Raw genomic sequence first — 14,686 nt, forward strand, 5'->3', positions numbered from 1 at the left:
GGATGAAGTGACTTTTGTGTCTCTAAATTCAACTCATGGTTTTCATGTAATGTATGTTGATAAGGTATTATTTGGGGTGCTGAACCTCTAAGAATAATTTCCAATTGAGGACTATTATGTGCAATTTGATTAGAATTGTCACTACTTAGCTCAATAGATGCAGAAGTGTGTTGAGAGTCATGAGATGCATGCTAAGTATCATTAGATTATGTGTGATTTTGTTATTGTTGATGATATTATGATGAGGTGAGTCAAAAGGATTAAAGAATGTATAGTATGTAGGTATACAGGGTGCTGCATGATGTTGTGATGATGATTCAAGTTTTTCAGTTTGCAAAAAAGGTAGTACATGTTCATAAAAACTGACATTTCTTGACAAAAACACTTTTTTATTTGACAAATCATATAAAATATACTCTTCAACTCCAATTTTGTGACCAATATGTACACATTTTTTGGCTCTTGTATCTAATTTCTTCCTATGTGCAGTCAACGTAGATGCATAAGCAAGGCAACCAAACACTCTCAAGTAAGCAATTTTAGATAATTTATTTTTTAAAATTTGATAAGGATATGATTCGTTGAGAAACACACTAGGAAGCCTATTGATTAAATGGACAACATAAGCTGCAGCAAAATGTTAAAAACTTTTAGGTACATTTGAATTAAACCTTAATGTTCTAGTAACTTCCAAAATATATTGGTGCTTTTTTTCTACAATTTCATTCTGTTGAGGCGTCTCAACGCAAGTTGTTTGATGAATTATGTTTTTAGAATTGGAAAAGAATGCATTTTGAACTCAAGACCATTGTCAGTTCTGATTTTCTTTATGGTGCTGCCACATTGAGTTTGCACAAAGTTGACAAAATTTTGCACATGGAAAACAGTTTCAGCTTTAGAGCGCATGAGATGCAACCAAATATATCTACTTTTATCATCTATTATTGTTAGAAAATATTTGTGACCTCCCATGGAAGGTGTTCTAATGGGTCCCCATATGTCCATGTGTACAAGGTCAAATGAAGCTGAAGATTGAGAGAAACTACGCGAAAAAGTTATCCTTCTTTGTTTGGCAAAATGACAAGAATCACAGGGATCCATAGATCCTTTATCTGTCAAAAATTCATATGATTTTTACATTATATTTATTCTTTGAAATGGTATATGTCCTAGTCTAAAGTGCCATAAGGCTCATGCTTCGTGCTTATTGGAGTTGTGAGGCCAACTCAGAGATATTAATGTTGTATGCAGTTTTGGTGATGCAATAGTTGTCAGACTCTCAAATGCATATAATCTTCTTCTTTGCTCAGCTACTCCAATCATCCTCTTGGAGAGATAATCCCGTATCTCACAAGTAGAATCATTAAAAATGAATTCACATTTCAGATCAGTAGTCAATTTTGATACTGAAATGAAATTGAATTTAAAATTGAGAATGTATAATGCATGTACTAGATGAAATATGTTGCTAAACTCTACTGTTCCAAATACATCATTAACTGTTTGAGTACCATCAGGAAAGTTAATGCATACAGGTTTTATATGATACAAATTCTTGAATGATTTTAATGAAAAGGAAATATGTTCACTAGCTCCTGCGTCTATGACCCAGGAATTTGGACTAAATGTGGCTAAATACATAATGAATGCAATACCTTGATTTGATGGTAGAGAAATGGTGTGATTAAAACCTATGTTACGATTATGCTGTTGATTATTCTCCCTTTCAAGAAGTGCCAATAATGCTGCTTTTTGATCTGCAAAGAACTGAGCCTCTAACTTGCTAATTGCTTCTTGAGTGTTGTTACTGATGTTATCACCATTCAAATCAGCAACCATGTTGATGATTCCACTGCCACCGCCACTCCTCATATGAGATGGGTATCCATAGTTTTTATAGCATACATCTTTAGTATGTCCACTCTTACCACAAAACACACATTGTTTGTAAATTTGAGTTCTACATCCTCTTCCATTCAATCTACCCCCTCTGTCTCTAAAGTTTCTACCTCCTCTAGTGGCCATATTGATCTGAGGGTTAAAGTCTTGATTGGTGTTACCGGTAGTTATCAATGCTTTTCCTTTAGTGATATCTGCATTTTGTCTCTCTTGTTGTAACAAAAGTGAAAAAGGCTGCATCTACCGTTGGAAGCGGCTTCATCGACATGATCTGGGACCTAAATACAGCAAACTGATCATTTAGCCCCCTGAGGAGTCTCACTACATAGGTATCTTCTTGGTAATTCTTCAGCACATCTAAACCACAATCACAAGTTCCAGTACAGTACTTACATGCTGGAATTGGTAAAAAATTATCTAACTCTTTCTAAATTCCTTTCAATTTGGTAAAGTATGCAGTGATGTTAAGGTCTCCTTACCTTATGCCAAACAATTCTTCTTGTAACTCAGCCATTCTAAAAGCGTCTCCCTGATAATAGCGATGTCTTAAACTACGCCATATGTCTGCAAGAATGTCCATCCACACCACACTGTGTGTTATTTCTAGACTTAAAGACAAATTCAACCAAGACACTACATATGTGTTGTATCTATCCCACGCATCAAACAGTGAATCATCCTCCGATGATTTTACTAAAGTTTCATCAACAAATTTCAATTTATTTTCAGATCTCAACATTCTACACATAGCTCTCTCCCAAGTATGATAGTTACTGGGACCTAAAATCATGAAAACTAAAGGAGTTCCTGGACTCTCACCAGGATGCAGAAAATATGGACTCATTGGATCCATAATTGGACTTGTGTTTGCTCGATTTGCTGCTGATTGCAACTGATTAACGAGATTCGCATGTGTTTGAATGTTAAAATTCGAGGTTTGGTTAGCCATTCTTTCTGAAAATTAGGGATTCAATTCAACGATCTTGTAAGTTTCAAGATTCGGATGCTAGAAACCACAAGTTTGATTCAAACTTCAAACTTGTTAGATCTTTTACATCAGTGCTCGTGATTGGAGCCTTCACCTCTGGTCCACGCTCACCGCACCATGTTGAAGAACCGTGAATTAAGGTGAAGCAACTCTCATCATCTCTGTCGTATGAGTTTAGATGTGAAGAAAAGAGAAAATAGAGGAAGAAAACTAAAGAAATCAAGAATGAGTGAAAGAACAAGAAGAAAGTTCTAGAAAGTAGAAGAAAGAGATAGAAGAAGAAGTAGTTTTGAGAGAGAAAAGAAATGAGAATTAGCATCTCAAAATGAAAAAATAACCTCACAGAAAACTTACTTAGGTTCTATCCAATATATATGCTTAATTACAATAAAAAAGTAACAAACTAACATACTGCACAAGTTTCCGGTTAAAAAATTATAACATAAACTAAATGTGTAAAGACTATTAATCATGTAACATGCTTGGAATCTACTTTTTCACAAATCAGAGGTTAATTATTCTCTATGACATGTTAAATAGTTATTGAAAAAATTTAATTGTGCCATCATGATTAACACTAACCATATTCTTTTAGAAACCAAATCACACAATTATAATAAAACTATTTTTATAAATTATAATTTTTTTTAAATAAGTCTTAATTTATAATTTTTAACATTTTGTTAAACTACTCAGTGTTGTTGTGTTGTATACATGCATGCTCATTAATAATTATAAATTTGAATTCTTTGCATTGCTTTTTTGTTTGGCACAAGGAATCATGTATTCATGTTAAAATAGTTCTAGCACATGTTATCCCTATTGTGGCAGTTATAGTACTATTTACTTTGACATATGTTCTGTCATGGAAAACCAAGCAAAACTTGAACCACTGAATAATAATTAGATGGTTTAAAAAAAATTACAAATTACAAATTAATTTTTTTCTAAAAGTTTTTGTAATTTATAGAAAAAGTTTTATTATAGTTGAATAATTTAATTTTTAAAACTTAGGTTAAATAAATAATTAGTATTAATTATAATGATATAATTAAATTTATATATCTAATAGTTATTGAATAAATCATAAAAGGTAACTAACTGTACTGGATGTCTTCGGTACGGGTTGAGAGATGGATCGGGAACTTGCGGGTCGAGGCGGACGTCGGACTATTTGACTGGAGCGATGGGGGGTGGTACCTGCAAAGACACTCCGACGCTCAAGTCAGAATGGATCTAAGAGGTAGAAAGTGTGAGGAATGAATGAATACTTGGGGGGACTTGGGCCTTTATTTATAGGTGATGGTGATTATCTTATCTTATCTTGTTTGGGTAAGATAAGGGGGACGTTCGAATTCGAAAGTCGGTTGGGAGTTTCTAGAGAGCCGGTTTCGGACCTTCCAGAAGAGTGAGGCGGATTGGACCTGAAAAACCGGAATTGGGTTCGATCCTGGTCCAGGATCCGTGGGCCAAATCCGTAACACTAACCTTTTATTTACCAGAAGTTTGACTAGAAATCACCTAATAAAAAAACGCTATTACATTCCCTCATGATTACTATATCATCATTTCTTACCTTTTCCTTTTTTTTGGTCTTGATCACTTCTTAGCTCAAAATTATGATGATGAACTATATATAGGCCTCTCTTAGTCCATTTTCACATGCGCCTAAAAATATTTTAACGATGTTAGCCCATATATGGACCAATAGAATTCCAAGCCCATCCTATTTACCATTTGTGAACAAAAATTTTTGGAAACTTCAAATTCGCCACAAATTAGTACTTAATTTGTTAGACAATAATAAAAATAATATTTGGGAGCTTCCAACCTTTCCTACAAGACATCATCCAAAAACAAAAAAGACTTCATCCAAATATATTCCTATCGTATGGTTCCAACTTCCAACCAAGCATGAGCCAAAAAAATAATTATCTCTAGGCATACACCTAAAAAAATGAATATTAAGATAAAAATAGTTAAAATTGTTAAATATTTTGATAAGTTTAACTAAAGTGCTTGACATTACATGTAGCTATATCTCAACAATCATTTTCAAATAGAAATTTCTCTAATCATCTTCATCTGAGTAGTCAGTTTGTTATCTTGTCTATCGTTAGAGAGAACTTACAAAAATAAAATAAAATAAAGAAAAAGAGAGGTGAAATTGTAATGACCAAATGATTAATCAAAAGAACTAGTGAAGTAGTAAATCCAAGCAATAATGGTACTACAAAAATAACTTGTTGCTCCCAAGAATTGGTATACTCTGCTCATTCCAGAAGAAGTTTTGAGGATCAATGGCACTTTTAACCTTCACCAACCTCTCAAAGTTTCTATTAAAATACTTGGAACCATAAACCACCCCATCTTGGTAGCTATCCTTGCCATGCATCTTCACACCAATATCAAGATCCCTATAGTTGAAGTAAGCACTCCTTGGATTCTTTGACACAAATGGAGTCATGTAACTGTACATCATTCTAATCTCACCAATGAACTTCTTATCAGCACCATCTCCTCCTCCCTCCCATGTCACACTATACTGAACTTTGTATAAATTCCCAGCACGATGAGGAAACGGTGTAGCATCATAAGGAACCTCATTCATTCTTCCACCATATGGATTGAAAATGAGAACAACTCTTCCCAACTCAATCATCTTCTTCCATATCAGATTAAGCCCGGCTTTCGAAATCGGTGTCTGAATATAATCCGATTTCTTCTTGTTGTAATGCACCCTGTAATGGCTTCTATCAAGCAATGCCTTCAATGTTGATCCATCATTGTAATTAGCCCACCATAAAACAGAGTCAATCCACCTCATTTCATGGCAAGTTTCCTTCTTTAAACCCAGTAATGGAAACTCCTTTTCCAGCAGTGTCACAACTTCATCAGCTCCTCCAAGAAACAAAGCCATAACCGAGGCTCTCATGGTTCTTTTCGCTACCGGCTGCATCACCAGCCTCATGAAGAGTCTCTCATCTGTGTGAGGAGCAACCTGCTGCCATTGGAAAACAAGATCAGTTGCATTCTGCTCAAGAGTCTTATCAACCTGGAAAACAGTAACCGTTTCCGGCACTGGAACTAGCCTAACAGTGTAGGACAATATGACTCCGAAACTCGCTCCTCCGCCGCCTCTAATGGCCCAGAAAAGATCATCCCCCATTGCTTCCCTGTCAAGAATCCTACCATTTACATCAACAATTTTCGCGTCGATGACATGATCAACTGATAAGCCATGCTTTCTGATCATGTTGCCATAGCCTCCTCCACTGAGGTGGCCACCAACACCCACAGTGGGACACACCCCTGCAGGGAAGCCATGAACACTGCTCTTCTCATAAATTCTATAGTAAACTTGTCCAAGAGTGGCACCTGCTTCGATCACAGCAATCTCGTTTTGAACATCCACAATTACATTCTGAAAGTGGAACATGTCAAGGATGATAAAGGGAGCCTGAGAGACATATGAAATGCCTTCAAAATCATGGCCACCACTCCTGATTTTGAGTTGAACACCAATGCTTTTCGCGCAGAGAACAGAGTTCTGTACATGGTTTTCATTAAGAGGGGTGATGATGAGTAATGGCTTTGGGGTTGAGGGGTTGTTGAACCTGGCATTTCTAGCAGAGGCTTTAAGGACAGAGTCATAGGATGCGTTTGTTTGGGAATAAACTATGTTTGAAACTTGGTTTGGTTGGTTTGTGTGGGTTTTTAGGCAGTTGAGGAAAGTGGCAAATAGGGAATTTCTTGATGATGGGGCTGCCAAACAGTCAGAGGCATAAAGAAGCAGAACAATAAGAGTAGCAAGGAGAGAGATTGGTTTTTCCATGGATTCAGTTCTTGGAAATTTAGTGTGAGGTTGGAAAGGTTCTTAATTCAGAGAAACATGTTGGACCACTTAAGTGTTGGTAGTGCTTTTCTGCTTTCTCTAATAATTGAGTTGTGCTGTCAACTACTCAAATTGATGATATTTTTCTCCAACACAGTTCATTCTAATAATTGTCTAGCTACATGTGTTGTCAATTTTATAAATTTGAAATGATCTCAAGTTTGTGATAATATACACATGATGAAATTTACATTATTGAGAATCCACTTCAATGCTTTAATTAGCTTCTGTCAGCTTAAAAGAGTGTAAAAGTAAAATATAAAGAGAAAAAGTCAGATATAGCATATTAGCATGTGGATGGTGAAGTGGTGCAAGAGATTCTTAGTAAAGAGAAAATTTTCTAGATTATTATTTAACATGTTCTACATGTAAACGGTTTCTCTGTATATATGATATATGATAGAGCTCAATGGCATCTTGATCTATATAGCCGACCCCACCTAGTGAGTCAAAACTTTGTTGTTGTTGTATTATTTAACACGTACTCTTTCTTTTTATAGTGGACATATGTACTCCTTTAATTATAAACTTAATTTGTACACAACCTTATTAATATATAAAAAATTTAATCATAGATTTTTTAGCAAATAAACAGTCATTTTGAAAAAATTAAGGGTATATTTGGTTTGTATTTTTATTTTCGATTCTTATTCAGTGTTTTCTAGTTTTAGAAATTTATAAAAGAAAATTGAAATTAAACAATAAAAATAATAAATCTGTTAAATGGAATTTTCAATCTACATTATCTATTTACAATAAAGCTAGATCAATTATTCAAAGGGCAAATTGGCCATGTATGCTTACTAAACAAAGTACAATAATCTTATAATAAAGAGTTCTAGGATGAGTAACCCTACCCCCTTTACCATGAGTTTTCTACCTAGGCTGCGGTTAAATGGTTTACCACCACCTGCAAGACAAGACATTCAAACATGAGTCCTACAACCTATGTATACTTGGGGCTAATAGATGATCAAACATCAAATTATCAAAGGTTTTCTTTTAAAAAGAGAGTATTAATGTGACAGTGGATACACTAAAATAGTTTGCCTAAGGTGCTTGATAATCTCAAACGTGTAAAATAAATAAATCAGATAGCTGAAGGATCCATTCCAGAAAACTGCATAATATTCTCAGAGAAAGAAGAAATCTTTCAGTTAGTCAGGAAAACCATGTTTTGCATTGAATATGATTGGATAATGTCTACCAGCCCAGTGCAACAGACATTTAAAAAAAAAAAAAGAAGGAAATTTCACTAGCAACTAAGGTATTATATATAGACACTTACTTGGATTGGTGGGAATGCTTTGTTCATTCCTGAAAAAGTTTCCAGGATCAACAGCAGTCTTGATCTTCACTAACCTCTGAAAATTATTGCCAAAGTACTTGGCACCATAAACCTCTCCTTCTTCATAGCTATTCTTCCCAAAATTGTTGGTACCAATGTCAAGATCCCTATAATTCAAGAATGCCCTTCTTGGACTATTTGACACAAAAGGAGTCATGTAACTGTACACCCTTGTAGCCTGATCCATGAAATTCTTTTCTTCAGCAACTTCAGATTGCTCCCAATTCACTGAGTACTGAATCTTGAACAGATTTCCGGCACGATGAGGAAACGGAGTAGCATCCGGCACTATCTCATTCATTTTCCCACCATAAGGATTGAAAACAAATCCAATTTTTCCCAACTCAATCATCTCCTTCCATAACCCTTCCAACCCATCTCTTGAAATTGGTGTCTGCACATAATCAGACTTCCTCTTGAGGAATTCGGCTGAGTAATTCCGGCCAAGCAAGGCTTCAGGCTTTGTGCCATTGTCGAAATTAGCCCACCAAATCACAGAATCAATCCAACTCATTTCAGAACAATTCTCCTTCTTTAAACCAAGCAAAGGAAAGTCTTTTCCCAACAATGTGACAACCTCATCAGCACCTCCAAGAAACAAAGCCATAACAGTGGCCCTTACAGTTTTCTTCCCCTTCACAGCCTTAGAACTCACAGGCTGCAATAGCAGCCTCATGAAAAGCCTATCATCAGTATTAGGAGCAACCTCCTGCCACTGCAGAACAAGCTCGGTAACAGTATCATTCTGTTCCAAACTCCTTTCAACCCTAAAAACAGTAACAATTTCTGGCACAGAAACCAATTTAACTGTGTATGATAATATAACCCCAAAACTTGATCCTCCACCGCCTCTAATGGCCCAGAAAAGATCATCCCCCATTTCCTCCTTGTTAAGAACCCTACCATTCACATCAACAATTTCAGCATCAAGAACATGATCAACAGATAACCCATGTTTTCTGATCATGTTACCATAGCCTCCTCCACTGAAATGGCCACCAACACCAACAGTGGGGCACACCCCTGAAGGAAAGCCAAGAACTTTACTCTTCTCCCAAATCCTGTAGTAAAGTTCTCCAAGAGTGGCACCAGCTTGAACCACAGCAACCTCGTTCTGAACATCCATAGTGATGTTTCGGAGATTGAACATGTCAAGAACAATGAAGGGTTCGTGTGAGACATATGAGACACCCTCGAAGTCATGGCCACCGCTTCTGATCTTGAGTTGAACACCAATTGTTTTGGCACAAATGACAGCACCTTGGACATGGGATTGTTGCAGAGGAGTTACAACAAGTAAAGGCTTTGGTGTTGAGGTTGAGTTGTATCTGGCGTTACGAACATAGGCTTGTAGAACGGAAGAAAAGGAAGAATTGGATCGAGCATAGAGTATGCTGGAGAGTTGGGGCGTTGAAGAGTTTGTGTGGTTTTTTAGGCACTGGAGGAAAGGGGTATACACAGATTCTGGTGTTGGTGCTGCCACCAAAGAAGACACATGATCAACAAGAACAAGAAGAAGGGAAATCGCAGACAAATGAACCAAAGAGGTTGATTCTCTCATTGCCTTAGTCTTTTTGACTAGGTGTCTGCGTCAGTGTGATTCTGGGTTTATGCAAGTTATTTCCTTTTTCTTGTCTTTTTTTCCAACTACATTGCCTCACACGTTAGTGAAAGAATTTCTATAGATTGTCTTAATACTTTAGTCAAGTTCCAAGTTCGTGTCTACTTTGGTTATAGAAAATAATTAAAAAAAAAAAAAAAAACTTTGAACAAATTAGTCTATAAAACAATATTTTTTATTAAACTAAAAATAATTAAGAATACATATTTCTCTGCACATAAAATCTTTAGAAATAACTATAAGTCTATAACTCGGTTTGAATGATAAGAATAAAAAGTCAAAAAGAAATTGAAAATTGCATTTTGATGTTTCCATGTTCTGTTTTACATTTACACCTTCAAAACACAAACTCCCTAGACCGACTTCCCTTCTTTCAAACCCAAACTGATTACCCGGGTTAGTTCATTCCTGAACGCTTTATGCATGAACTTCTGTCTTTATGTAGCCCAACGTCTCAAAGGTAGGTCTATATGTCTCTACTAATTGAACTATTGGAGACAAATGTTGAACCGCAGCTACTTATTCATCCCAGTTCACCTCTTTGTGAGTATCAATATATTCTGTCTTGGTCTTACGTGCTTCTACTATGCTACCAATAATCGCCACAGGAGCAGATACCATCTCTAAAATGATGGTATCGGATAGGGTCTCTAATTACAATGTGCCGCCGCTCTAACTTCGCTATAAGTTTTGCAAATATATGGCAGTCCCCACAGATCCTTAGGTTCTTCCATATTCTAATACTTTTCTCCCTTGGAAGGCTCATGATGCCAAAAGCAATTGCCAGTTTCTCACTGTGGTACCGAAGGGAGTCTTCTCTCTGTTCTCCTTCAAGATCTTTTAGGACAAAATTTGTATCAGGAACATAACCGGCACCCTTTAGTCTAGAAATAAATTGATCCAACTTCGTATTGATTTCATCAATTTGGGGATGCGATTTATCTCCCAAAATAAAAGCATGTACTTGCTTGTTGACTTCAATCCAGCTACAGCCAGGTTCTTTCCTTATGCCTCTCGCTCTCATAGTCCTCCGAACATCTACAACATCGTTCCACTTTTCCGAGTTTGCGTAGATATTAGATAACAATACATAAGCTCCTGTGTCCTGTGGATCTAACTTTAGAAGCTCTTTAGCAGCATATGTGGCTAAATCCACATTCCGGTGGGCTCTGCAAGCATAAAGCAGAGTCCTCCATGCTATAACATCCGGCTCACAACTCATCTCCTGAATTAGCTTAACCATGTCATCAAGCTTCCCAGCTCTTCCAAGAAGATCAAGCATGCAACAATAGTGCTCTGTTTCAGGATCTATCCCATAAAGATTCTTCATAGACCGAAAGTAGTTCCAGCCTTCATTTACCAGCCCTGCATGACTACATGCAAATAGAACCCCAAGCATTGTTATATAGTTTGGTTTTGGACCCATAACTTTCATGGAGTCAAACAAATCGAGAGCTTCTAAGCTGAAACCATTTTGAGCTAGTCCTGCAATCATGGTGCTCCAAGAGATAACATCCTTCTCAGCCATCCTATTGAAAATGAGCTTTGCATCTTCCACACTACCACACTTGCAATACATATCTAACAATCCATTGTTAAGGATAAGATCTTGATCATACTTCAGCACATGGACATGCGCCTGCATCCCTAACTCCAACAATGATAAACTAGTACACGCTCTCAGAACACTCGTGAGAGTCGGTTGTGTGGCCAGAAAGCCAGCTCTCCTCATCCTCTTATAAAGGTTCAAGGCCTCATCCCCATTGCTGTGCTGAGCGAAAGCAGCGATGATGGAGCTCCAAACAACAGGGTCTCCAGTCACCATTTCACGAAAAACAGTCTGAGCTTCAAACAACTCTCCCAGTTTTGAGTAAACATCAATAAGGGCACTTCTTACAAAGACATCAGACTCCAACCCCACCTTCAGTATGAAAGAATGAAGCTGTTTGAGATCAGAGAGCCTCTCACAAGACCTCAAAACAGAAGAAAAAGTGAACATGTTAGGCATGACACCTTCTCTAAGCATACCAATCAAGAGTCTCATAGCCGTATCATTCAGCTTAGCCTGAGAATAAGCAGATATCAAAGTCGTCCATGAAACAACATTTCGTTCGGGCATTTCGTCGAACAGCTTGTGTGCCTCTTCCAAGAGGTGGAATTTGACGTACATATTGAGTAGTGTGTTGACCAAGAAGGTCTCTGGAAGGTACCCATTTGAGAAGACGTGGCGGTGGACGCGCTTACCGACGCTGACGGCACGACGCGCGAGGCAGCACTTGACGAGCTCGGCATAGGTGAGATCATGGGCACGCACACCGCGCCTTTCCATGGCGTCCAAGGCGTGCATGGCTCTGGGAAGGTCCCTCTGGTGGCACATGGTGGCGAAGTCGTTGAGCAGCGACACCGTTTCATCGCCTGCGGCGATTGGTGACGCCACAGATGCACAACTTCGCACCCACCTCCAAACTACTTTCATAGCTTATTTTTGTCACAGGTTAAAGTGTTGTATTTTTCGAGACTTATTGTATTAATTAAATTAGCAATTCCATTAGAATCTTAATACAAGATATATACTATTGTGACATTAAACTATCCCAAGATGCAAGTGATGGGATGCTCTGTTCATATCTGAAAAAATTACCCGGATCTACCATGGTTTTCACCTCTACCAACCTATCAAAGTTTCCTTTGAAATACTTACTACCCCAAATACTAGCTTCTGCATAACCAACATTTCCATCTCCATTCACACCTATGTCAACATCTCTATAGTTCAAGTAAGAACTTCTAGGTGAATTACACACATAAGGTGTCATATAATCATAAAGCCTTCTAATTGCATCTAAATAATGATTAGCAACATCATTACCCTCCTCTTTCCAATTAACAGAATACTGAATCTTATATAGGTTACCAGCCCTGTGTGGAAATGGTGTTTCCACCTCAGAAATCTCACTCATTCTCCCACCATAAGGATTCAGTGTTAGAACAGGCTTTTCTAGCTCCATCATCTTCTCCCACAAGCTTTCAAGCTCCGTTTTCGACATCGGCTTCTGCACATAATCTGATTTCCTCTTCAAGAATTTCTCTGATTCAGGCACCCTTTGAAGCAAAGCTTCCCTTGAAGTTCCCACCGGATAGTTATACCAAAACAGCACCGAATCGATCCAACTCATTTCAATGCATTGTTCACCAACCAAACCAAGTTCAGGAAAATTCTCCTTCATTATACCTAGAAGCTCTTCTGAATCTCCAAGAAACAATGCATTGAACTTAGCCCTTATTGTTTTCTTCCCATTTCTTTTCACTGGACTAAGAACCACTCTAATGAACAAACCATGGTGTATTCTATGGGCAACATGCTGCCATTGCTGAACAATTTCAGTAGCACCTTGTTCCAATGTCTTTTCAACTCTGAAAACAGTTACAACCTCTGGCACAGGAACAAGCTTGATTTTCCATGAAACTATAACACCAAAGCTAGCTCCACCGCCTCCTCGAATAGCCCAAAAGAGATCTTCCCCCATTGATTTCCTATCCAAGACTGTTCCATTAGCATCCACAATTATTGCATCAAGAATGTGATCAACAGAGAGGCCAAATCTTCTCATCAAGTTGCCATAGCCGCCGCCGCTTAAGTGGCCTCCAACGCCCACAGTGGGGCACACACCGGCGGGGAAGCCATGAACCTTGCTTGTCTGAGAAATCTTATAGTAAAGCTCACCAATTGTGGCGCCAGAATCAACCCAAGCAGTGCGATCGTCCATGTTGATGTCCACTGATTTGAGCATGAACATGTCGAGAAGAATGAATGGGAGCTGGGAAACGTAGGAGAGGCCGTCGTAGTCATGGCCTCCGCTTCTGATTCTGATCTGAAGAGAGAAGTGGTTACAGCAGATGATGGAAGCTTGAATGTGGGAGAGGTGGGTGGGGGTGATGATGAAGGAGGGTTTGGGGGTGATGGGGGAAGTGAACCTGAGGTTTCTGATGTAGGAGTTTAAGATGGATGGGTAGGAAGTTGTGTTGGGAAAGAAGGTGACTTGAGAGATTGGAAAAGAGGGGTGTGAATGGAGACAAAGGCACTGGAGAATATCTGCAGCAGCCATTGGAATTTCGGGTAGAAAGATCGGGGCCAAAAAGAGTGCATAGGTAGTAGCCATTGATATTTGATACGATGCAGAGGTTAACTTGGCTTGTGTCCCATATACTGCAATCAGACCAAGTCCAAGTCCAAGGAATAGGACAACACCAAATAACTTTATAATATTTTAGATAATATTTTTATTAACAATTAATAATTTTAGATAATCTTTTTTTTGTGACTATTTTAGATAATGTTTAATAAAGGGTTAATTTTTTTAGTAATAGAAAAAAATTGTACAGTATTTCATTATCATGGCTAATTGGTGTATTTTTTTTTATACGGATTTTTTTTATTTTAAATAAGAATCTTTAGATTTGAGAAATTTAAGAGTCAAATTTTTATCGTATATTTGTGATAAAATAAAATTTTTTTCGTTGTAAAGCATGTTTAAAAAAAATTTTTAACACTAAAATACAAATCAAACTCTCAGATTTTTATATCTAAAAATTTAAAATAAAAAAAAAATCAAACCCTCAAATTTATAAGTTAAAAAAAAACAAAAATCACAAATCTAAGAGTTAGATTTGTGGTATCTATAAAAAAATACATAAAATTTTTATATTGTTAAAAAATACCACCTAAACTACAACACAAAAAATAATGTATGGATTATGACTTATGGACGAATTTTATCTTGTATGTGTAATAATTTATTGACTAAAAATAAATTATTAAATAAAATTTAAATAAAATTATTGAATTAGAAAATATAATAAAAAACTAAAAAAATAAAATAGAACTAAATTGCTGGCAAGAAGAAGAAGAGTGAGATAAAAAGAAACGGTGTGATT

At 37.1% G+C, this 14,686-nt stretch overlaps 3 protein-coding genes and 1 pseudogene across 4 annotated transcripts; all 4 read right to left on the bottom strand.

The window, feature by feature from the left end:
* Window positions 1-2,195: 2,195 nt before the first annotated feature.
* On the bottom strand, window positions 2,196-2,848 carry LOC148572685 (uncharacterized). Its single transcript, XM_088507693.1, has 2 exons — window positions 2,379-2,848; window positions 2,196-2,256 (listed from the first exon to the last, which is right to left on the bottom strand). The coding sequence occupies exons 1-2, from the start codon at window positions 2,846-2,848 to the stop codon at window positions 2,196-2,198; spliced, it is 531 nt and encodes a 176-aa protein (XP_088363819.1).
* A 2,005-nt stretch (window positions 2,849-4,853) lies between these two features.
* LOC107631537 (berberine bridge enzyme-like 21 pseudogene) lies at window positions 4,854-6,722 on the bottom strand (annotated as a pseudogene). The gene has a single exon (XR_015907411.1). The product of XR_015907411.1 is annotated as a berberine bridge enzyme-like 21 pseudogene (transcript).
* LOC107631536 (berberine bridge enzyme-like 21) lies at window positions 4,854-9,887 on the bottom strand. Its single transcript, XM_016335008.3, has 2 exons — window positions 8,071-9,887; window positions 4,854-7,692 (listed from the first exon to the last, which is right to left on the bottom strand). The coding sequence occupies exons 1-2, from the start codon at window positions 9,689-9,691 to the stop codon at window positions 7,586-7,588; spliced, it is 1,728 nt and encodes a 575-aa protein (XP_016190494.1). The 5' UTR covers window positions 9,692-9,887; the 3' UTR covers window positions 4,854-7,585.
* A 141-nt stretch (window positions 9,888-10,028) lies between these two features.
* Window positions 10,029-13,965, bottom strand: REME1 (Pentatricopeptide repeat (PPR) superfamily protein). Its single transcript, XM_016335006.3, has 2 exons — window positions 12,723-13,965; window positions 10,029-12,178 (listed from the first exon to the last, which is right to left on the bottom strand). The coding sequence occupies exons 1-2, from the start codon at window positions 13,909-13,911 to the stop codon at window positions 10,341-10,343; spliced, it is 3,027 nt and encodes a 1,008-aa protein (XP_016190492.3). The 5' UTR covers window positions 13,912-13,965; the 3' UTR covers window positions 10,029-10,340.
* Between the last annotated feature and the right edge of the window lie 721 nt (window positions 13,966-14,686).

The sequence above is a fragment of the Arachis ipaensis genome, chromosome B3 (genome assembly GCF_059453495.1).
Source record: "Arachis ipaensis isolate K30076 ecotype BB chromosome B3, ASM5945349v1, whole genome shotgun sequence".
NCBI classification, from domain to species: domain Eukaryota; kingdom Viridiplantae; phylum Streptophyta; class Magnoliopsida; order Fabales; family Fabaceae; genus Arachis; species Arachis ipaensis.